Here is a 25,714-nt window from a genome sequence, read left to right on the forward strand (position 1 = left end):
CATGATGGCCACTGTGTCAACAGGCTTTTCTTTTATGAATTTCATACTGCAAACACTTGTTTTTCAGTCTGTGTTTTATGTTTTTTTTCTTTTACTGAAGTGGATTAAAGTAACTTTCTTCTCATACTAAAAAACACATTGCATTACATAGCTGCACCATTTGCACCTCCAACGGCACGTGAGTTTTAAGTGAACCTTAACTGCAGGCTTCTAGTGCTAAACAATAAGAGAGAAGAATTAAAGAGAGGATCTTTAGCCAGCTGTGTGTATGGGTATATATGCATGTGGGAATTCTGTTTCCATTTACACTAAAAAAATGACTCCCACTGATTTCGCGAGAGCAGGCGCGAGTGCTTCTAACTTGTTATTCTTACCACTATCTAGCATTTGTACAAACCCTACCCCTACACTGGGATTAGCTAGTAGTTTCCCACATCCTGTGATAGGATTACTTATTAGTGTCCTGCATTCTGTGCTAGGATTGGCTATTAGAATCCTGTCTCCTGCGCTGTGATAGGTAGAAAAAGTAGTAGTCCGTGTTCTGTGCAGTTTGACTAATAGTATTCTGTGTCTGGAAAGAGGACTGATTAGTAGCTCAAACTCACAAGCAGTCTGCCGGACAGTGAAATAACTGTTAGCCAATCTCAGTTTGTCACAATAATATATATATATATATATATATATATATATATATATATATTATATATATATATATTTTTGGCAAGTTGTAACTGACGCATTGCATCAGTAACTATATTTAAGAATGCTATCAAAATTAGTACAATGATTATTACTGTTATTATTGTTGTTAACAGTTCATATACTGCACTGAACTAAATGTGATGATAGTGATGAAACATGCAGTTGATCAATGTTCCAGTTCTGATGATGGGCTCAGAACAATGTATTGTGACATATCACATAAATTATTGTCATACTGTCCACCCCTACAAAAAGCCTTTGATCATTACATGATTACATCCGTGTTTTGTGTTTTGGAAATGGTGTGCAGAATTAGTAAGTTATAGTGCAGCCTGAGTAGGAATGATTTTTTCTGAATCAAGAAAGTGCAGTCTGGTGAATAAAAAGAGGAGGGAGCTTTTGCATATTAAAATTTATTTAAGGCAATTATTAGAGACATTTCAAAGCCTTCAAAAAACCTTTCTTGGAAAATCTGACTTAGATCAGTAGGCCTACATTTTCTTGTGAAGTTATACATAAGCTGACTACAAATGAGGAAAAGGTCAAGCACATATTTGCACAAACACACATACAATCATACATGCAGACCTATATTAGTGCATCAACAAAAAATTACTACAATCTGTTGCTATAGATTCTGTTGAACAGATGTGTAAATGTCATTCTTTAAACAAACTGGGCGTTTTTTAGTCAGTTTATTAGTATTAAGTGGCTAGATTTTTTTAGATGATGATCTCTGAATTACTGCACGGTGGATAAAGGCCTCGGTATACTTTCGGTGAAACAAAGCTTGTGAGGTTTGTGCAAAGCTGAAACACCTTTGCGAGCTTACAAGCTTCCATACTCTCTGCGAGAGTATTTAGTTTGTCATGTAAGAGCCTCTTTTACACCGACCAATCACAGGCTTTGTCATTTGGTGTGTTCGTCCACGGAGTTCATCCAGCTGCCTTGTGCGCAATGTGTTCATTTTCTCCCAATTACATCATATTGTTCACCAAAGCCAGTCGAACATTGTCTCCGCAAGAAGTGTACCGAGGCCTTAAGACTCCAGACTGTTCTGCTGTCATCTTGAAGTTCCTGTATTCAGCTGCACACTCAGAGACCTCTAGAAACACATTACAAACACAAAGCTGCATATCTCTGTGATAATTCTGCATGCTTTGGAAACCCTTCAGATGCCACTATAGTAGATTACAGAAAACAATTTCCAATAGGAATTGGTCTTCAGTACCCACAATGGAGAATCCACCTAATCTGAGTCCATCTCTTGTACCCCTGGGGTCATTTCACTTGATGAACCAATTCAAACAGAGGAGCTGTATGTCAGAGACCGAGAGGGGGACAAGAAGTCACTCCCACCTCGGGAGGCACAAAGACAGAAGACGAGTGTAGAGAAGCAATCACTCTGGCAGTTTCTCATTCATTCTCCCTCAGGATTTTTAACTGTCATGGAAGCCCCATTTTCTTCTCTCATCAATCGCTCTCTTTTTGTTTGTTAAATACTGAATTTTTGAAGTTTGGTGATCTTCACGTAAGGGGAAAAACATATTGGCCCATTGAATGGCACTGCAGAGTCAAGCTTGACCAGGCTTTTTCTGTCCATTGACTATAATCTCTAAAACGTGAGTTAGGTCCATCATCTTGGTGAGCATCTCCATAATGTCAGGATGCTCCTTAGCTCCAGTGATGAACTCCTCCAAAGTCAGCTCACCTAAGACAGAAAGAATCATGCACTGAGACACATATCATTTGGGCCACTTTTGGATTGGGATCTATAGATGAGTGACAAATTAAGTTGAAAACTTAAATTCCTTTTATCTAAACGAGTGGAGAAACATGAGTAGGAGTGTAACAATTGAACCGAAACTGTGATGCAAATGTATAGTGTTGTGGTTCTGTCTTCTGGATACACCCCCTCGCCACACACCTCGTCACGCCATTTTTATTCCACAATTACTACTATAACAGATGTAAATAAAGAAATAATTGTTTTATTTAAAGATATCGAATACTGTATACCATGTTGTCTACTGTTCTTCTCTTTAGTGTTCCAAATTATTGGGGATTTATTTAAATCCAGACATTTTTTCCCTGTTTTTTCTCATTCCCCCCTCCTAGCACATGGTATTAATCCTTACTGTGGCACAAAAATTGAGGTCTGTAGCAAACTATGAATTTGGAGAATTATTACACCCCTAATAATGAGAGCAGATGCTTCCAGACAGATGTACTTCATTATACAATTTAGTTATTAACATCCTACCATAATCTGTAGCATGTATAAAAATGCCTAGCAGGCCTGGGTCACCCCAATTTAGGATCAAGATGTCAAGAGGAAAGGATCTAAGTGACTCTGAAAGGGGGTTCAGTGTTGGGGCATGGATGGCAGGACCTTAAGCCACCAAGACTGGTCAACTGGCTAGTGTTTCAATAGGAACAGTAAGTACAATGCATTTAGATGTATGAGAAAGACATCAGGAGACATAGCTGAAAATTTGGTTGAAAGTGCAGGTTCAAAGACTATGATGCTCATGCATAAATGATATGTGCAGAAAAATAGAAAAACTGCTGTTGCTCAGGTGACTGAGAATGTCAATGCAAGTTGTGAATAGGCATGTCAGCAAGAACAGTTCATCAGCAACTACATAGAGAGGAATATTATAGTAGGGTTGCAGAGCATAAACCCGTCATTACAAAGATGAATGCACATTCAAGAGTTTAGTGGTGCAAAAACCATAGGCACTGGTTAGAGATGTGGAAAACATCTCATCATAGTCCTCCAAGTGGGCGGGTGCATGTATGGTGTACACCAAGAGGCCTGAATGCTTAACCCCAACAGCAAAGGGATCTAGTGACTCTGTTATGCTTTGGGAGACATTTTGCTGACATGGTCTGTTCACTGGATCACCTGGATAAGGCGTGTTAGATTAGCTTTGGAGATAAACTCTGCAGGGTGGGAGATCTCCAGAAACAGGATTGGGCATCCCTGGTTTAATGAGTATGAAAATTATGTAAACCTTTGCAATCACAGACCCAACCCAACTGAACACCTGTGGGAGAATTTGGACTAATGTGTTAGACAGTGCTCTCCACATTCATTGTCAAAACACCAATTGAGGGAATATCTTTAGAAAGAATGAGCTGTTCATCCAGTAGAGCTTCCAAAGACTTGTGGAGAGTTGTGGTGGCCTAGCACTTTACTAGGAGGCTTTATGTTAGCATAGTCTAGGAGTCAACTTAATCAGTGTCTGGAAAACTATGACTTAGAGTGTAGCAAATTTATATTTAAGTGATACCTTCATTGTTGACATCAATCCTTTCATAAATGAGTGTGACGATCTCCTCTGGAGGGACATCGTAGCTACGGGTGATGTCCTGTATGGCCTGTCAAAGAATGAAGAAGGATCAGTTTTGCTCCTGCGTTTCATTTTACTGAGCTATCTTTGCATCTGTGAGCCAGTTTCATCTTTCTAAGTGGGCACTTTCTCTGCTAGTCTTAGTAGTTAATTCAATTAGTCTGATGGTTCCCAACGCTGGTTGTGGAGTACCCCTGCCCTATAATATTTTGGCTTTTTGCTGGCTTTAAAACACCCTATCCAACTAGTTAATAGATAATTAACAAACCCAAAGGGGTGTGTTAGATCAGTGGTTTCCAACTCGGGTCCTGGGAACCCACTGTTCTGTTTCAGGCATTTCACACCTCAACACACATAATCCAGCTCATGAAGGACTTAATAATTACCTAAAGAGTTGGACCAAGTGTGTTGGGAAAGGGGATACATGGAGCAGTGAAAGGCAGTGGGACCCCAGGACTGGAGTTGCAAACCACTGGGTTGGAACAGGAAACATTTAAATGTGCAGGGTAGGGTTTATTCCAGAACCACTGGTTAAGTCAGTTTATCAACAACAGACATGAAAGCAAACAGATCATCATCCATTCATACATTGTTATACAGGGAGATTCACTCGAAAGAGGCCCTAAATATTCTGTAATAACTCTCGCTAGGACAAAGCAATCTGAACAAAACAACATGCAATGTGCTCCTCAGTACATGGAGCTTCAAATAAGCCGGGATGCCCCTGCGGGCATGAGGAAGGTGCCAGACAGCGGTTGCGACGTTTAACCTCCATTTGCAACTTCCAGGTGCGTACCCTCGTACCCTTCATGTGTCTGGCAGGAAAACTGAGATCTCTTCCAGCATTGCATGTAATGCAATCGATTACACATACGTTAAGGTATGTAGCGTATTTTTTGGTTCAGATTGCTTCGTCCTAACGGGAGTTACAACAGAATATTCTCTTTCGAGTGAATCTCCTTGTAGCTTAACCATTTGTTTTGCAAAGATTTTTGAACATCATGATCACTTAAAATCTTTCACAATGTGTTCATAATAGTTTTTGTTAACAATGTTAAAAAACAATATTTATTGTAATGGTCAAAAAGGAAGACATTGGAAGCTTGCGGAAAAACAGAGCTTTCTGAGTTAAGAAACTCATACAAGAAATGCTGACGTGGCATTCTAAGCATAACTGTAATACACTATAACTGGTGACCTGTAATATACAGATATCATAGATGGTGAAAGACTGTCACAGTGTGTGACAGCTGTGTTGTGGACGTTGTGAAGATTCAAACTGGCATTAAGTACATGGCCATTATTAATATGGTATAAAACATGAAATAACATGACCTGTTTATGTACAGTATTTTTAAGAACAAGCATAAATAATTATAAAAAAAATATAATATATAAAAATATAATTCTTCACGGTAAGCAATACTAAAGAAGTTCTGAACGCAGGTGCAGTTGCAAAAAGCCAGCAAAAGACCTTGATGGATTTAGGCTTGGATTAAGAATTGTGGGTGAAAAGATTAAGAGCACTTTGTGGCTGGCAGGATGTGTGAGTGTGTTTGTTGGGGACGGGGAGTGATCAGACCTTTTTTTTGTAACCTTTTCCCAGGCTAATCTCTACCATGACCTACCAAGTCTATTTCTATCACAATAAATCTCCCAATTAACAAAAGAGTTTTAGAACTTGAATTCTTATTATAATGGATCAACCTTAAGTATAATTAACCATTTAAAAATAACAGCAAGGTTTGAGTTAAAATTTGAATTATTGGGATTTTCTGCTGTACTACATATCAAACTAATTGCAAATACCTTGAATATGGTCTCCATCTCCTCTTTGTCAATCTTTCCATTTCCATCTTGATCAAAGAGCTTGAAGTACCATTTGAGTTTCTGGTTGATTTCACCTTTCAGTAGTAGACTAACTGCTGCTATATATTCTACAAAATCTATATATCCGTCCTGTAAAGGAAAGAGATGATGTGGTTATGATTTAAGAAAAATGTGAAATAAGCACAAATAAAGGCTTGTTACAGTTAATGAGCTATTATTGCATAATAAACAAATTGAATTGTTATTTTTAGTAACTTCCAGTTAACTCTGGGTTAACACTACTGACAGTGTGAAGAGAGCTCTCATGAAATAAACACTGGCTATCAAGCAATATGAGTTGTTGTACTTGCAGTGCCTTTTTTCATCAGAATGGTTGAGATACAGGTTATAGGTAAGCATTCAGATCCATGCTCAATAAAACTATAGTTCTGGATTATGAAAATCATTGTAGCAACTGATTTGATGTTCTTGCTTAAATAGTTTTTTATTTGTTTTTTTGCTAAGTTTGTAAAAGCCTGTTGACAAAAATAACGTATTGGTCAGGTCAAACTAAAGATAATGTAATATATGATGGATCTTAGAACCCACCATTTTATTAAGAAGCGAAATGTGTGTACTACAAAGTGAGAGGATGCTCTTACCCCATCCATGTCGAAAGTGTAGAACACCTGGTCCACATAACTGCTGGCCTCCTCAGTCATGCCTTGCATTTGTAGCATGGTCTTCAGCTCAAAGAGGGTGATGAGCCCTGATGGGGATTCCCTCATAAATTTATTGTACCAGTGGTGCATGTCCTCAGCCAGGATTTCATCCAGGTTAGATCCATGGGCACCCATAATTCCTACAGGAAAGTGTTTTTGCTTTGATGTGGATGCTAGAGCTGTAGTCCCACTTCCTCAGACTCAGTGAGTGATCCAGAAGCAAAAGCAGTAGTCTTAGACTCGATGACGCTGGTGATTCCTGGCTGAACTTGTTGAGGAATGACAGACCTGCAAGTGCAGCTATTGGCTAAAGCTCTTAAGCCTTTCGGGAGGCAAAAAGAGAGATAACCCCTTAACAAGATAACTGTTGAACTCTTCTAAGAACCAAGGAACATCTTTAGTTTGTGCAGCATTTGAGAGGAGAATTCCTGCTTGGAATTCTTACACAACTCTTCCCTCCAGTAAAACAAGTAAAGCTATGCTGAACTTCATGACCAAATCTAGATTAAGATGTTCAGTGAAATCTATCTGCAACTTTCCAGTAAGAGGTCAAGAATCTGTTGGTGGGCTTAGTCCTGCACTTACTTTCTATGTTCTACTCAGGGCATTTATCCTTAGAGCCCAGTAATAACTTCATGTATATGAGCTGTTGTTTGGGGAAGGTGGGAATTATAATTATTTATAATTATATTAATTATCAGAGGTGGGACATGAATAATTGTACTTTGTTGCTATACTTTAGTTTTGTTTTTGAGAATTTGTAGTCACTCAAGCATTACTGAAATTGTATACTTGTACTTTACTCAACTACATTTCCAAGAGAAAATCATACTTTTTACTCCATGTATTTTCATTTAAACTTTGAAAGTACTCACTACAAACCTCCAAGGCCGGAGCAGAAAACCCAAACATCAACCTACACATCTCTGCTACAAATCAAAACATAATCTTCGTTCCCAGCACCTACTGTTTATAAAACAATCCAGCTGGAAGTGGTGCAAGTGCAAACCCTACAACTGTCCCCAAAAACAGGGTTAATTGTAACAGACTGAGGGACTAGTAACAGTCGATAATATGTCTGGTATATCGATGCACAAAATTAATTCAACACAGTTATGTGTTATTTACACCAGACAAACTTTCCAATTTAAATAGAAAAAAATTATAGTAATCAAAATAAATCTGATTTGTGAAAGTCATAATTGGGGGAGTTATAAATTACAACCACTTATAGATGACTGAAACACACTTTTATGGTATAAAACAAGCATCAGGATTTATGCCTGATTGCTGTTAAAATCACAGATATGAACGTGTTGAACGACATAAAGTGTCCATGTTCCATTTTAGCCCAGGTTGGTTTGTGCCTTGCTCTTACATACTGCAAATTATTCACCGTCCCACACAACACCACACAAAAACATTGAATTTGTTTGTTTACTTTTACTTTTATATACTTGAATACAGGGTGATTCAAAAAGATTAATCTGATTTCAAAGCGCCATGTTTTTACAACCATGAGGCGCCTAGGAACCAATCACATACCATTTGAAAGAGGGGGTCATAGAGTTTCTGACTGTCACTGGAAGATGGCTCCCTTCAGTCTGCGAGGAGACGGCAACCCCTGAGCAGAAAGCATTTTGTGTTCTCCACTTCAGTAGGAGTGAATCCGTCATAATTATGCAACGTGATTTTCACCGACATTGAACCTCCATAGCTCAGAGCATTCGTTGTTGGTTCCCTCATGGGATGAATTTGACTATGGCGTTGATGTTATCTGTACAGCTGGAGGAGGTCATACTGAGCACTTGTAAAATTACATAATAAACTTTATGCTCACTTAAACCATGTACAATTTACTGCATTGTTCTGTAATGATTTACATATGAAATAAATCATTTAAAAATCAGATTAATCTTTTTGAATCACCCTGTATATTTTGACAAAGAACTCATACTTTAACTTAAGTATAATTTGTCTGTGTTTTATCCAGTCCTGGTAATTATGTTCACCTTTGAAAGAGTTACTACAGTTCACTTCTTGCTTAATTCAAATTAATTTTAATGTAACATCATTTGTAAAACAGCCATGATTGCAATAATCTTTCTCACATGATAAATGGAAAAAAATAATATTTCAGAGACAATAGAAAACATTTAAAAGATGACCTGTAATCAACCAATTGTAATCCAGTGGAATAATATATAAAACATTTTTCATCTTACTGTCACGTTTACATCATCAAAGCATAAGTGTTTTTAATAGTAGATGAGTTCCTGTGATGTGTGTTATGAGAACAAGGCACAGATAAACACTGTATGTTTGCCCAAGAGGGCTCACCCTTTCTTGACCTTATTAATCAGTGAATCATGTGAGCAGTGCTAGCATGCATGCATGATCTATGTGTAGCTAAAGGCAACCGACTGGCTGGACATGGATGGTCTGATGAAGAGCATGTGTTTTAATCAATAAAGCTATCAAAGATCAGTGTTCCCGTTTTAGTAAATCTGGCCTCAGACGATTACCAGCCTCTACAACAGATCAGATTAATGCCAGAGGGATTCTGTTCAGCAGTCAAAGTACAGAGTAGAGCAGACCTGTTGCTCAGTGCACTGGGGACAATGGGACTGCCAAAAATAGTAAGAGCCTTAAAAAAGAACAGATTTATTTTGATACAAATGTTTTTGTTTAGAATCTAAAGCTAAAGCTTCAGTTCCATCTACATCTTAGGAGTTTTACAATCATGCTTATTTTACAAATTCTGGTAAATTTGTATGTAAATAACTAACTTAATGTTTCTGTTGTCCTGTTGAATTAGTAGTTGAAACTGACATTTCCATGCATAGCTGATTGCGATTTAATTAACAATGACCTATGTAGTTGTAAACAAGGCTTGTGTACATTATTTAATCACTGTCCAAAATGTAGTAGCACCTCTGCCAATCTGATTTAAAGCACTGTAGTCTGATTAAAGAACGTAAATCTCCTTAAAAGTTTGGTGACTGCCACAGTGTTCCAAAATAATGCCATTGAAAAGCAGCCTTCAATCAGCTCTTTATGACTAGCACTAAATGCATCTGATATTTTACACAGTATAATTAATTTACTTGACAATATTTTAGTACACTAAACTAAACCAGAGATCAGAACTTTGTTTTTTTTTATTGTACAGATAGAGAAAGACTGAGACAACTGTCACCCTGTCAACCCCAATGGGGTCTATGGGCTTTGTGTTTAAGTTTAGATCTTTATTTCTGTAGCATAATAACATGAGGGGGTGTGATGCTACGCAACCACTACTGTAGCTTTGTTTGTAAATGTAATAAAGTATTTTAGTAAACCTGCAGCAGTATAGCACTTCATCCCATCAGTAATACAGAATATACTTTAAATATACTGAGTATTATTTGGGTGGTGGACCATCCTTAACACTTTGTTAGACCGACTCACCACCTACACCTTGCTGGTGCATAGTTAGTTCTTTTTTCATGCAAAATTTGCGTCACCCTGTAGTCCTTCATCATTGGTCAGTTCAGTTTCTGACCACATGACCGCTGCTTCACGGATATATTTAGTTGGTGAACTATTCTCAACCCAGCACTACCATGTCAGTGGCACCGCTGTGCTGAGCTCCTTTCATTAATTAAAGAATTTCATTCCAAAATGCTGTATATCCATTTATACCAATTTTGTTTTTCTGATAAGAATAACACATGACATAAAATGGAAAACACATTTTAATTTCTTTAATAAGTGATATTAATCATAATATAGCATTGCTATTTGTTGTATGTGTAAAGCCTCCTTTGAACAATGTATTTTATGAAAAAAAGAAAGAAAATTCTTGAAAGTGAAGTGAAGTGAAGTGTTTTGGAGTGAAACCTTTGATTGTAAACCTACAAAAGTGCACCTTTGTAGTACCTGATAAAATGGCCAGTGAGTGCAGGTACAAGTTGTATTAGGTAAGGTATTAGGTGTACCTAATAAACTGGAAACTCAGTGAATTGCAAATATTATTGATTGGGTTTGTGCTATACTACTGCCACCCCTATTAGCTTTGGTTTTAAAAATAATAAAGATACATTTTTTTATTATTTATGACTTTGTTTCACATTTTAAGTCAATCAAGCATGGAAGCTGTAGAACAGGCATCTGAAGGCTTGGACTAGATCAGCAGAGACTTAGGCTACGCTTCTGTCTGTACGTGATCTCACACTGTGACAACAGTCCAAGTCTCTCTGGCGAGGTATTTAAAGCCCACTAACATTGGGAATGATTAGTGAGTGACTCTGACCCGAACAGACCAGGTTTCTCAGAAGGATTAGGTCATGCAGACACAGCGTGATGGAAATTAACAATTAACCTGTAAAGCCTGCTGAAATGTTATACAGTTATGGACAAAGACTTCAAGAAAAGGAGTTTTAAAATCGGGAATAGAAAGGATGGAATATTTATCAGGAAAATGCAGCACTTTAAAAAATGAATGGATTAGAAACAAAAATAGGCTTGACTAAATATGTCTTCTAATTACCAGTATGGTATTTTTGACGAGGTGCTCCAGGAACTTTCATTTTTAACATTACACAAAAATACAGACTTAATTTGTCCAATTACTTTACTTATTTACTTTCATAGCAATAAGTAATAAATTATACTGCTTAATAAACATAATGTTAAGAAACTCTTTTATCTGAAGTAAACATATAGTAATAAGAGAACAAAACAAATAAGCTTTAAACACAAATAGCATCAATGCATTCTCACCTCCTTAAAAAACTTAGTACTCATCATGTGCAAATCTGTAGCTCTGGTATCCTTGTTGTTGACAAGGTTCTACTTGGCTGACTGATAAACCAGACAATGTGGTTTGGTCCAACAGCAAGAACAGCTTGAGCCCAGTGATCTTGTTAGGAGCTTTATTAAAAGCCATGTTTACACTACCTTATGCAGCAGAAGAAAGCTGTGACATACACAGAGGCTATGATCTAGCATGATCAAAGGTTCCACAGTTTAAACCATCACAAGATGAATGACTTATTGCTTCACTTTTAAATTACTTTTAAAAAGGTTTAGGAAAGTACTTTTAGAGTATTTACTCACTAAAGAAAAGCAAAAAACAAAACAAAGGAAAAAAACAAACAAGCAAACAACAGAACAATATTTCATGCGTCAATGTTAGATTATTAGCTTTTTTAAAATTCCTGTGAATTTTAAAATTGAGTAGATATATGAGTCAGTGTGAGGCAGTTATGTCAGTATTATGGAGCTCTTAGGAGATGATCTGAACCGTCATTGGACATATTTGCAAGTAAAAAGCTCAACAAGTTCAGTGGGTTTAGCAAAAGGGGGACAATATTTATTTCACAATCTGTATATGTATTGTCAAAATGTAATTGTTATCACACTGTTATATTATTAGTATACTATATGTATGTATAAAGCTATAAACTTGTGTTCATGCCAGCACAAGTACATCATCATTAAAGCAAAAGAAAGACATGAAGTATTAAAAAATCCTGAGAATCATGTTAAAATTTTAGAGATTCTCCTTTTCATTCAAAGTGCTATGCTCATAATATAATTTGCAATGAAAATCATTCTATTAAATTAGGAAGGAATGCATTATAAAAGCATTTTCGCTAGTGGTCTCAGGCTTTTGGACACTGTGTGTCCCTGAGAATTAAAACTGCAAATCAGCACTGGGTCAAAATGGAACTGACCAAAAAGAAAGAAGAATCATTATGTATACTACTGCTATAGATGGAATTTCATTTTGGGCTGGTTTTACAGATTAACTTTAAGACTAGAGTAAAAGCCTTTTCAATATAGAATAAACCTTGAAATAACCATTTAGTTCAAATCTAGGGGTATTTAATATCCCGAAAAATGGTGCTTAAAGGGAAAATTCCATCAATTTTGCAAAATGTCTGCATAATTGAGTCATTGAGTGGTCTTATTTACATCCTAGAGTGGTTTGATGTGAAATGCTTCTCTATGGAGAAACCTACCAAGAATTACTGTCAGAATTGTTCATAGTAGTGGTGAACTTTATTTGAACGCAGGAAATTTTCCATTAAACATTAATTGAAAAATTAAATAAAGAAAAGTGCCAAGCAGTAATAGCGAGGAACAATGAGAATTAAGTAAAAAGTACACCTGTGGAATTTTCCTATGTACTTTGTCAAGATGTATGCAGAATGTATTCTAAATACATTACCTTTTTATATGTTGGAACAGAATGTTACCGAATACATTTAGGACAGTGCATTCAGTATTTAGCCATCAACACTTTAAGTGTTTTTCCAAACTCTGGTCAGGTCCAATTCATGGTCCAAAAGCCAGGAACAGTCTTCATTAGATTTTGCTGCAGGCACTGTAAGTTACACCTTTCAAAAGTACTGTAAATTTGGTACTGTTTAAAGTTCATTGTAATTTCTGCTGATTTCCATGAGGCACAACCGGTGAATGACAACCCAACTAGCCAACAGAAATGTTTCTGTTGAGATTTTATTTATTGATACCTTAAATAGCCAGTGGAAATGTTGCTTGAGAGAGCTTAGACAGGTCTTGTCATCTGAGAAACAAACTATACCAGAGCCGGTTTATGAGGAGCCTTGCCTCTTCCTATCCCTATCGCGGAGCAGCTCCTTGGCTGTTCATAAGTGCTTAAAAATATAACAATGATGTTAAAATGTTTTAAGTTGTTATGTGTTTAGACAATGAATGTATTATTTTATATTAAAAATGGTTAAATATTTATGAACTGTTTTTGCTTAAATGCTCCATCTTAACCCACTCATTTTTGACTTGCTCAGGAGAGCCCTCTAACGTTTGAGAAACCCAGAAAACATTACAGAATGGTAATTCTCCTCTCTACAAGTTCTCGGACTATACTGACTCTAATTCAGCACTGCCTTAGCACTGACCAAAAATAAACTTTTATAGACTTTAAAGTAAGGCAGAGAGGTATCTCACGAAGCAGTCAAAGCCACTCAGCCCAATCAAATCACTATAATTACAAATACTACTGTAACGTGAGCAGACTCATTTATAGGAAGAGAAATTTCAAGATAACAGTTGGTGCTTGCTTTCAGTGTCATGATTAACAACTGTTAAATTGGGAGAAATCAGAGTGAAAAGCTCTATGCTGGTAAAATGCTTAACTTTACTGAATTAGGGTTAAAGATACTCATATTTTTATATCAAACATGACAGAGTGTGTTAATAACATTGGATTACAAGGGTTGAATGTCAAATGGCACAGTAAACTTAACATTTTAGATTGCAAACACAGAAAAACAGATTAAGACAGATAAGACATGTATAAGCACAGATCAAATGATTTGGCCTTCATTGGGATATTATGCCAAGTTAGGCAACAGCACCATCTAGTGAGTATTACAAATGCGTTATAAAAAATATAGGCCTATGTGTTGGAATAAAAGTTATTTAATCTAAAATAATATACATCTTACTATTTTACTATTTTAAAGTGCCAGACAAGCACAACTACTGAACTGCAATTCTTTACTTGAAAGAGCCCCTGTATGTTTTTTCTTGATATTCGGAAAGTTCTCAACCCCAAGACTAACAGTGATAAAAGCAGCTGCATTTGGTATTTGACACAAGAAGCAGCTACACCCTAAGTAGTATATAAACAAGCTTGGCTTGCTTATACACTTATCAAGACTGCAGAGAAGCCTAGAGTGTGTTAACACCAGGAACAGAAAGAAATTGCAATCTTTGTCTGACTGCTGGTGTCCACTAAGAAGTGATTCACAGGCTTACAACAAAAAGTGGGTAGTGCAAGGAGAGACACGTGCAGAGACTTCCACTGAAATGAGTGTTCTCAAATGATCGTCATAGAGAGAAGTGAGTAGAAAACTGCATATCGGCACTGTTTCAGAGATCAGTTCCATTTCCCGCCTGCAAAGAGAAAGAACAATCATTATGTGTGCTACTGCCAAAGATGTAATTTCATCTTGGGCTGGTTTTGCAGATTAAAAAAATAGACTAAAAAGGCTTTTCAGTGTGGAATGACCATTGATATTACAATTTAGTTGAAGACTGGCACTTCAAGTGGAACTTCCCACAGTTTAGCACAAACTCTGCATAATTAAGTCATGTAAACAAAGCCAGTTAGATTGATTTAATGCGAAATCTCCCTACTGGAGAAACCTACTGAAAATTACTATCAGAATTCTTCACAGTGGTGGTGACAAGAACCAGAAGCCAAAGCATTTAATGATTCTAAAAGCTGCCTCACAGAAAGCTACATTAAATGGTTATGAATACACTGTGGGAAATGCTGCTACAATAGTTCTAAGTAATGTTTTTGCCTATTTTTTATATTATATACAGCCTGATTGACTCTGTTGACATTTCAACAATTGAATTCTACAAAAAACTTAGTCTGTGGAATTCCTCTTTAAATGTTAGAGGGTAGAGAATGCTGCCTCTAAGCAAAAGCAAACAGAACTTGTTCACTTAGATTTTTGCTCAGTTTTTTTAAGATACCTTTGTTATAGTTAAATATAAAAGTTTCATAGTGTTACCCTCATGTTGAGTGAAAAGGGCTCAATGTAAAGAGGGTCCTCAGTGTCTTCGTCAAGTAGGTGTTGAAAGAGCACATGGTACACCATTTCTCTGTTCAGAGTATAGCGTGTTAACTGTTCATGCTCTAAAGGCATGTTAAACCTCAGTTCATACTGGACAGAAGAATTTCTGTGAAAGGAGAGGAAGGAGATGTGAAATTCTGTACATTTCACAGCAAAACAGCATTTCAAGGAATTCTGTTGAATGCCAGGAATTTAACACTTTTTTCTCTTTAGACTAAGCAGTTTTTCAAAGGGTACCTCCTTACTGCTAAGTATTAAGTTAGCATACAGGCCCCTGCAGGTCTACTAACAAAAGGGACACAAAAGACAGATTTAATCTTCAAAATTCTTGGGGAAATAAGAAAAAAAAAATATGAAGATAAATTACAAATCCTCCTCCTTAGGGTTATTAATAAAGATCCTGTATTAAAGCATTTCTATTCCACTGCCATGTATAGATAAATCAAATGTTTTCTCAGATGCACTGCCCTTACACAAGACATTTTAATTCAAATGAAACCACGTGCCTGGCAAACAACAGTTGGTCAAAGGCATCAACGTAGTGTTACCTCGGTGGATGTACTGTGGCAAAAGAGAAGTAGCGCTCCAGAGCATGGGAGGATTTGTAGATGCCCGTGAGCTTGAGTGGGCAAGGAATGCAAAATGAAAGAAAAACAAACAAACGTCTTAGTAATACAGCAACTTCAACACTTGCTTGCCTCAAGTGGAAATTCCCCCCAAAAGGTCCCTAAATTCTCACAGCTTCAAAATGAATAGTTCTCAAAACTACTCAAACGTGCAGGTGAAACACTTCTATAAACAAAATAAATTTTCATGAAATTCTCTCTGCCGTACTGCAAATAGTCACTTCAAGTGTTAGGAACTAGAAATAGAGTGTGTTGGTGAATTATCAGTGTTATGAATTATTGCACATTGTGAAGAAGGAAATGATTCAGCACGTTCACGCCAGCCGACTTCCGTGCAACCAAGTAAGATGCAAAAAGAATCTCATGGTGGCACCATCCTACAGTAGCCTTACCTTTTGTTGGAGATTTTTTAATAGATCATCATCTGAACTGGGTTGAGGCATTGAGTCTTGCACAAAGCTCTGGCTGGCAAGTGTAAAACTGCCCCTGAAGAAGAGTGGCACCTTAAATGATGAAGCATCATATTGGTCATCAACGTCCTCTTGATGACCTGGGTTACCAAGACATAGGAATGCAGTCGTACACCATCACTGGAAAAGTCACTGTTACTGAAAGGCATGTGTTTATAAAGCAAAAAAACTGTCTGTAGCTATGCAGCATAGAGCACACAGAGGAGAGACTAAATAATGGAAACATCAGGCAATAAGGACATCAACAATAAACACATGAGCAGCCTCCTGCTTTCATAAAAGCTTTTTCCAGCAGATACTTTGAATGTTTGAAGCAGTTTGTAATAACAAATTGGATCAATTCTTTAGGGAAAATACACCTTCTGTCACATTGAACAACTGGATGCAAACAGTACAATTTGGAGGTCCCCTTTCTAGTCTGAGGACATATTTTGTGCTCTCATTACAAAAGGTTTTGACTTTAAATGTTGGCTTTCATATCCAATAATGTGTTTTTTTATAATGTGATGGGTTTGGCATTAAAATATATTACCAAAATATGTGCCCATAAAATACTTCATTTAAAATCCTTTTTATTTAACATTTATATGTACCAGATAGGCTCTGTGTACTAGTTTGAACCCAAGATTGAGCCACTTCAAAATGAGATCGCATTCAACATTTCCAATACTTATGACAGATATAACACAGCATTCAAATAATTTCTGGGAATAAACAACTGAAATCAGCTAAGACTGGAATCAGCAGATTTGTGATGCATTCAATCAGCATTTGGCCGAGAATTATTTTGATTTTGACCCATCTCTGTTGCAATTTTGTGATGTAAATACTGTAGGTCAGGTAAGTGCACTTGTGCTGTATTTGAATGCTGCTGCTATAACTATACTAAAATCTTGTAGCATGAGTTGATATAATGTTGATTTATGCTGTTTAAACAGGCAACTGATTTTTCATTTAAGAATTTAAAATGGAAGTTATTATATTATAGAGCAAAAAGAAACTGGATTGTGGATGTGTCCCTATTTATCACAAATTAGAAATATGTAAAGTCTGAATCACAAACCAACATTAATGGATTTAAAAGTGTGCTGTGTAGGGCAGTACCTGAGCAGAGAAAGAGAAAAAGCAGGATGATTGAAACAATGAAGAATAAGGCAATAAGAATGGCCATCCACACTCTAATCTTCCATACCACTGTTTCGCTCAGCTCCTCTTTTAGTCTTCCCAGCACCCTAGACTGAACATAAAAGCATAGCATTGTATTAACAGAACAGCATATACACAGCCGACTTTTAGGTAAACAACACTAAACTGTAGAAAAACAGGTGAATGTTTTGTACTGAATAGGGCTGCGACAACTAATCGACATTATTGATAATGTTGATAGTAAAAAAAATGGTTGGCAGTGAGTCATGTTATCAGTTAGATGGCTTGATGATCCTAATGTGTCTCATTTATATCACATTATTGTTAGAGTTGACTGATTTAGTATTCAGCCATCACTACCTGATGTAAAACAAAAACATCACGTGCATGTAGGGCTGGGCGATAAAACGATAACGATAAGTATCGCGATATAACTTAAGACAGGTTCGATAAATGTTCGATATAATACACCATTCTCACACCTCCACGTTTTAGCGAAAGCCCTGGTGGCATTTTCTAGGAAAGCGACACTACTCTGCTGTCGCCAGGAGAGGGCGTACTTCCGAATTTTTTGACTTGATTAGAGAGGGAGGGGGCCACGAGTAAAAAAAAGGGTCGCCAAATATACTTTAGCAATGGCTGAAACGCGGAGTTATACAGTCCCTGTTTGAGCGGAGTGACCGGTGATCTGTTCTCCTGTGACCGAGAGTGAGTGACAAGGTCAGTGGTGTAACTGTACTGTCCTACAGCGAACTCACCTCTTTCCGTGCATCCTAACAACTTTAGCGGTGTTAAATCAAGTCTACAGCGCCGTGTTACAGCGCCAAACCGTCATATTTTAGTATTAGTGCATTCTCGAGCAATGAAAGTGAAAGAATGAAGTGGTTTCATGTTCGAAAGTAAACTGAGGAAGCTGTGAGAGCAGGAGAGCGCTATCTTTCCAGGCTAGCTGTTTTTAGCTGCTGGCTAACTTGAAGCAGTGCTCCGGCACAACACGGTGAATTGATGATATGGTAGATCAAACAAGACACAAAATCACTTTCAGTTTAAACATGCCTAAAAGGAGGACTCTGTTTTTCTGCTTTTACACAGCGAACGACAGATATACTGCGGTTCACCCCTTAAACTACTATGATAGAATAGAGAAATCCAGCCGTCGCTAGCTGGTGTCTGAATACTGTGATATGCTCTGACATGGATATGGTAGGAGTGACAGCAGTGACCTACCGAACCGAGTTGACGTCGTTGAGAAACTAAAGAGTTTAGCACTGTTGTTGGCCACTTGTTTAGCATTTGTAACAGGGTAGCCGAGCGCTCGTCACCAGACAGCTAAAAATAATCTGTTTTCTTTCTTAAATCATGACTATTACAAAAATTGCAGCTGTGCTTTTCAAGCTGATAAAAACAGCTCAGAAACTTTCTCCCACTCTTCCATGACAGATTAGTGAAATGTTCCACTGTTTGCCGAGTGTTTGTCATGATCGGACCACAAGTGATAGTTTAAAACCACAGTTAACCACCCAGGAGCAAAATCAGCCTTCAAACGTGAAAGAAATCATGATTTGACATTTATCACGATATGTATCGATATCGAACGATATGAATTTTGTTTATCGTGATAACGTTTTTGGCCATATCGCCCAGCTCTACGTGTATGGTTACTACGTGTATGTTTCCAATTAAGTGATTCATTAAAAGTTGTAATGGACCAACTAATCGAACGTTAAAAGTTGTTTGTTGCAGCCATAGTACTGATCATTTCCAGTATTTTTACTGATGCATCGATTACACTATATACACACACACAAAACCCTCTGGTGAATGCACAGATTTAGCCAATCTCAGGCACAAAGATTATTGTTCTTCACGGAGCAATGATTCTTATATGCACATTATGCAAATAAGAAAAGCCAAAGTGGAAATGACCTGCTGCAAATTTCCATATTCAAATGAAAGCATTTGTACCCTGCCAAATGAACTCAGGTGAACGTTCTTCATAGAAAATACTGTTTTAAACTTAACCGAGTTCCCAAAAAAGTTGGGACACTGTGCAAAATTTTATTGTTTTTTTTGTTTTGTTTTTTTTTAAATATATGACCATATTGAATTTGATGCCAGCAATACATTTCAAAAACGTTGTGACAGGGGCATGTTTACCACTGTGTTGCATGAGTCTTTTTACAACTCTATAAGTGTTTGGGAACTAAGGAGACCAGTTGGTGTAGTTTTGAAAGTGAAATGGTTTCCCATTCTTGCTTGATATCGGAGTTCAGCTGCTCAACAGTTCAGGATCTCCTTTGTCATATTTTTTGTTTCCAGGGATGGAGGGTTACTTTAAAAGTGTATTCTGTTACAGGTTACTGATTACCGCTTAAAAAAAAAAAATTGTGACATAATCCAAAGGATTACTATATTAAAGTAATCTGATTACTTTCTGTTACTTCTGGATTAATAGTCTTTTTAAACTTGTATAGTTCAATGAAGACGAGATAAAAGTCTTTTTCACCAAGAATTTAACTTAACCCAAATCAAACACAAAAACTGCTTCATGAAACAGAAGCTGTTTAATGAAACAGAAAAACTGATTATAGCCACCTTAAATACGGTGCCTCCTCCAAGGGGTCACTCATGTCAAGTTTAGCAAAATGGCCAAATCTAAGTGCAGAAATATATGGAAATATTTCAAACATAAAGATGACAAATTTGTTCTTTGCCACTCATGAGACTAAACTCTCTTTTAACGATTCAGAGCTGTTAATGTTAATAATGTTAACATCTCACCTCAGCATTTAAATTTGGACAGTTAACATTCGCAAAAGCTAACTTCATGATTCAAGTGCTGCCTGAGGCCCTGAAGATGAATGCCAGCCAATATTGGTTTTTGGCCTTTTCCCTTGCATACAGAGATTTCTCTGGGCTCTCTGAATCTTTTAATTATATTTTGTACAGTAGATTATGAAATCCCCAAGATCTTTGCTATTTTACGTTGAGAGTTATTCTTGAGTTGTTGCACTATTACTGGCCTGGACAGTCTTTCAGAGAGTGGTGAACCCCTCATCATCTTTGCTTCTGAAAGACTATGTCTTTCTGGGATGTTCTTTGTCATGTTACTGACCTGTTGCCAATTTACCTAATTAGTTGTAAGATGTTCCACCAGGGTTTTTTTTTAAGCATTAGACAATTTTACCAGGCTTTTGTTTTTGTGTCCCAACTTTTTTTTAAACGTGTTGCTGGCATCAAATTCAAAATTGGCATATATTTTTCAAAAACCAATAAAATTTCTCAGTTTCAACATTTAATATATTGACCTTATACTATTTTCAATTAAACATAGGATTAAATTAAGAGATGTATGCACATCATTACATATTATTTTATTTACATTTTGCACAGCCCAACTTTTTTGAAAACAGGATTATAATAGGAATCCAAATTATGTAATTATGTTCCTTTTACTGAAAAGGATTAAACCGATGATTGTTGTGATTAGTGTACTGTAGGTCAGAGGGTGTATCCCATTCTTTGGGCCCTTAGGCTGGTCTCAATTTTAGTTGTAATTCAGCCTCCCACACTTGCCACTCAAGTAATCAGAAAGCTACACAGTCCAGGAGCCTGTCGTTTTTTGCCAGCAAACTTTAACTTAGTTTGGTCTAACCCTGGATTTTCTGTCTCAACGATAAATCACTTTTTGCCAGGATACATCACAACTGGGACATAAGCGTGATACATGGCAACTTGTGCTTCGCACACATAACCTGTTCCAGGGCAGGTTAGATTTGGGATTATAGATAGTAAACAGCTCTTGGACCAATCAAAGCTGAGTTTCTAGTGGAGGTGAACCTCTCTGGTCCATCGTTTTGCAAACTACTGCAAGTCAGCAATAGGTTTGATGCAAAAAGGCATATGAATATGGGGCATCAGAATGTGTGATAAGAAATTTGGTACTGCAGATGTTTTTTTACTTTATATGCTGTAATTTTACAGTGACCTGTTATCTAAGTTGGATGGCCCTCCTTTGTCAGTAATTCAGGCATGCATCGATACTATGGCAACTAATGTGGATAGGCAAACAAATGCAACTACAGTAAGACCATTCAAAATGGATTTATTCAGCCTGAAAATCATATTCAAGACAAAAATCTGATTTGCCCAGTCATGTGAGCAAAGCCTTAGCTACCCCTTTGTGACACTTGGGACACCAATCACATGTAACCATCTTTTCAACAAAAGAAGTAATTAATTTTCTATAAAAATGTATTACTTCATTAAGCAGTAACATGGCAGCAGTGGCAACAGTGTTGTTTTTTCGCCATTATAAGTTCTTTACTTTCTGCATATTTACGTAATATTATTTCTTGTTACTTCTTGAAAATTAGGCTCAAGACCTCTCCATGTTTCCGGTAATTAGCTGTTCATCACAAACGCCACATTTTCATGTACATGCACAAAAACATTACAGTATCTAAACTTTAGTCAACCACAAAAGTTAATATCTACTGTTGTAAAACAAGTTAACGGCAGTTGCAACATAATCAGGAACTCTGTCTCAGTTGAATGTGCTTTGTGAGACAGGCCCTAGCTCTGTAAGAAACTGCAACAGAAAAATGTAGACTAGCTCAGGGATCCTGAAGGGTGAATTGGGAACTTTAGTAGTAGACAAATACAGACAGAGCTGCAAGGACAAAAAGTGATACTGTAAATAATGCCATTCTATACCTTTTCCTCTGGCACCTCAGGGCATCTCACAGCACAGTGATCTCCGTTGCTCTCAGCACCCTGAGAATGCAGACAAACACACATTCACACACCACCAACACACATATCTTCCCCAAGTTTGACCTTTTTACAAGCCGAATGTATGGAGTGAGTCAAGCAATGCCTGGAGTGAGTCAGACCCATAACACAAGGAAGCGAAAGAAGAGCAAGAAGTGTAAGACGTGTGCTAGGTTCTACTTTTCTGCACTTGGTTTATAACTCCTTCAGTACTGGATTACTTGATCTAAGACAGCATGTGGGTACGACTTCTTTTTTCTTTTGCTGGGTGTAAGGTCTGATCTACAACAAAAGAGAGTAGTCAGACCTGCTTGGCCTCTTTGGAAACATTCCTTTCAATTTACTGGATTCAAATGCGTCTATCAGTTCCAAATGAATACAGTGTATTTCATCAACACAAACTGAAAAACAACAATTATGTTGATGTAAAAAATATAAGAAAATGTTTCAAAGGAGCTCTTTGGTGCAATGCCATTAAATAACTACATTTAGTTCCCTAAAGTTCCCATTTTTGCTCTAACTCAGCTCACAACACACCTGTACTAGATATTCAGTGCATATCATGAAAAGCCGAATCTTCTTTACTTGTTCTAAATAAGAGAGTCTGATGTAGTGTGTAAACACTGTCCACACAGTGGAAACTAGTCCACATATAGAAACAAACCTGCAAAAACAGCCTATTTTGAATTCAGTGTTTTTGTAATGTCATGAAAACCATTATATACATTATATCCACCGATTCAGCCTACTGCAGTTTAGTCCCACCCATTCATGTTGAAGTTAGAAGAATGTTTTAGCCTGGACTGCTTTTTTAACGAGATGCATTATGGGGCAGCCAGTCAGAACAGCAGCCATTTACATATCTTTCTTAAAGGCACTGCAACAAAAACAGCCTCGAGGATGGAAATGGTCATGAAAAAATTAATTCAGACTATTTTTTTGTACATAAAACCACAGAAATAGGCATCAAGAGAATAATACATAAAATACAAGAAAAACTTAGAATATGGGCTCTTTTGTAGGTCGGTTCAGCGGTGTACAGAGCTGCATTAGAGCAAAATGTGGACACAATGTTCACAGAATTGTTCTGGGAATAACCTCATACTTGTGTGGAACCATTACAATATGTGCAAGTTCTTTAAACATAAATCTCATCCATTAAAATGTTCTTTGAGCAAAGATTTGTTCTTCTGTGTCGTTGCTCCAAAGAACCCTTTTGGCACCAAACTCAATAACGAAACTTAATCAAATCAATTTAAAATATTATTTTTCCCTATAATGAAGACTATGAATGGAGCTGCAAGATTTAGTCAGTGAACTAACCTGATAATGTATCCTTATTGTAACCTGTCAACTTGTCTTAAAAACCATGATGTCAGTGAAACTCCTACCTGTCCAGATGTGAGTAGAGGCCTGCCTTCAATGACATCTGATGCATGGTTGTTTGAAAAGGTTCCATTTCCTGGGCTCACCTGGGAACATGTATATAAATATCATAAAGAGAATATATTGCTCTGAGTAGAAAAACAGCTGTAGCTGGCAAAGAGACAGAGAAGTGTTTCTGTTTGCTGAGTAAACACTCTACTTGAATGTGGGTTTACAGCAGACAGTGGGAACCTGAACTCGAGGGTTAGTCTTTTTTCTGCCCCGTTAAATGTCGCAGTTAGATTTAAAAGTCTGAATACAAGCACCTGTTTGGTAAAAGGCTTTGCAATTGGAAGGAAAAAAAAAGGAAAAAAAAACTCAATTCTTTAAATTCAAAAGTAACAATACAAGCCAGCTCAGCTGCTCCCTCCCAGGGGCGTGTTTGTACAAGCACAGATCCACAAAACCCTGTAGCCATTTTCCATTGTATCACTGTCCACAGTTCCTGTATTTTATCTCAACAGTTTCTGGATCAACTGTGAATTACTACCTACACATTTTCACAGTTTCTGTATAAAAGTGTATTTTACCTTCACATTTTGAATATTTCATTAAGTACCATCGGTGATATGGCGACTAGCCAGCTCTCAGAGTGAAGTCTGTGTAGCCACACTAAGACAAAGACAAAACTATGGGGTCAACATACCTCATTGTTAATTTCTCCATTTCCAACGTTATTGTTGTCGGGGGGTCCACCGCGATGTTTTAATTCCACGTCGTCCATACTTTCCACTGTGATTTTCCTTACTACGGTCTCTTACCCGGAAACAAGAGGCATTTTCTGTTTGATGAAAGTTGCGCAAGAAAGTTGCTGACCGACTTTGGTCTTTCTTTCGAGGGGACAGTCACAACAAAACAAGACAATCCCTCTACAAATAAAAGTTAACCAGGCAACTGAAAACCGAATTCAGTTTCATCCTGGTTGCTAATGCTAAGTGTTTCCCATGATTTCCCAGGCGGTTTCAGGGTTCTCGGTATGAAGGCTTGTCTGCTCTCCTTTTCTCCGGCGCCTCAGGAGCAGGTGAGCAGGATAGGTGTTTCACTTCCCACCCGTATTCCGACAAGCCCCGCCTCTGGTGCCCAGATTGACTCAACCTGTGGGCACCGACCGATCAGCGACAACGGGACTGCGTCTGCGTCTGAACTGTTATCCAATCCCAGGGCAGGGGGCGGGGTTTTCCGGAACACAGGTGGGGAAAGCAGTGAATAGTACTATTCTGCTTTCAGTGGTTTTCTTTGGCATGCAGCTCTGGTTTACTGGAATCGTGTCTATGGCGGAGAACAGAGGAATAATGAAACTGATTTACTGATTCAAACATTGCTGCAGACTACAGTCTTTTAAATATGGAGTGGTTTCTTCACAAAGAAATCTTTAATACGAATGTATGGTTCTCCCTATGAAGTTAAAGGTGAAATCCACCAATTTTTCAACATTTCTGAATAGTTCAGCCCTTCAGATGTAAACAGCGTCATTCAGAGTGGTTTGATGTAATATGGTTCATTGTGGAGACTCGGATGTCTATACAGCGGTGGTGATAGGAACCAGGAATCACCATGTCTACAGCACAAATATAGCCATTTAATGCACTATCCAAAACTCTAGTGAACCTACTCTTCTGAGTTTTTATATGTTGAAGATGGTAAAATAGTCATCAATCTGAACAAACAGGTTTTCTTTGGGGACTGTTTTGCCCTGCATGTACTCCTCCGCCATGAATGGATTAAAACAGGGGTGTCAAACTCAACCACTAAAGGGGCCATATTAAAAAATCTCAACATATCTGTGGGTCAGAGAAAAAATGTTTTTATTTCATTTTTAATTATTGTTGTGCTGTAACCCAAACTGGCCATTGTTTATTCAAAATATGCAAAAACGTCTGCAGTTAAATATAGGCACTTATAATAGACCTTGAAATGAAACCTACCTACCTGATTGAACTAGACAGCTGGCCTGCTTTCTTTGCTGCAAGTTCATTAAGACTTGGGCTCAGTCTCTGAGCTGCTAAGCGTTAGGTGTTTATGTTGGTTGAAATGCAGCGAGTGTGTTTGGTGATATGACTGGTGTGG

At 37.4% G+C, this 25,714-nt stretch overlaps 2 protein-coding genes across 3 annotated transcripts; both read right to left on the reverse strand.

The window, feature by feature from the left end:
• Positions 1 to 2,276: 2,276 nt before the first annotated feature.
• Positions 2,277 to 11,790, reverse strand: guca1c (guanylate cyclase activator 1C). 2 transcript variants are annotated; one of them, XM_036563271.1, is made up of 5 exons: positions 11,354 to 11,790; positions 6,530 to 6,911; positions 5,868 to 6,017; positions 3,999 to 4,086; positions 2,277 to 2,413 (listed from the first exon to the last, which is right to left on the reverse strand). In XM_036563271.1, exons 2-5 carry the CDS (start codon positions 6,722 to 6,724, stop codon positions 2,277 to 2,279), a joined length of 570 nt encoding a protein of 189 aa, XP_036419164.1. In that variant the 5' UTR covers positions 6,725 to 6,911; positions 11,354 to 11,790. The 2 variants fall into 2 exon arrangements, with proteins under 2 accessions (XP_036419164.1, XP_036419167.1); XM_036563274.1 differs by lacking the exon at positions 11,354 to 11,790 and having other exon boundaries at positions 6,530 to 6,934.
• Positions 11,791 to 11,919: 129 nt separating this feature from the next.
• Positions 11,920 to 24,756, reverse strand: LOC118802835. Its single transcript, XM_036563264.1, has 8 exons — positions 24,294 to 24,756; positions 23,614 to 23,694; positions 22,166 to 22,225; positions 17,408 to 17,540; positions 16,226 to 16,383; positions 15,756 to 15,826; positions 15,145 to 15,313; positions 11,920 to 14,515 (listed from the first exon to the last, which is right to left on the reverse strand). The coding sequence occupies exons 1-8, from the start codon at positions 24,369 to 24,371 to the stop codon at positions 14,492 to 14,494; spliced, it is 774 nt and encodes a 257-aa protein (XP_036419157.1). The 5' UTR covers positions 24,372 to 24,756; the 3' UTR covers positions 11,920 to 14,491.
• Positions 24,757 to 25,714: the final 958 nt, after the last annotated feature.

This window comes from Colossoma macropomum, unplaced genomic scaffold (genome assembly GCF_904425465.1).
Source record: "Colossoma macropomum unplaced genomic scaffold, Colossoma_macropomum, whole genome shotgun sequence".
Classification (NCBI taxonomy): domain Eukaryota; kingdom Metazoa; phylum Chordata; class Actinopteri; order Characiformes; family Serrasalmidae; genus Colossoma; species Colossoma macropomum.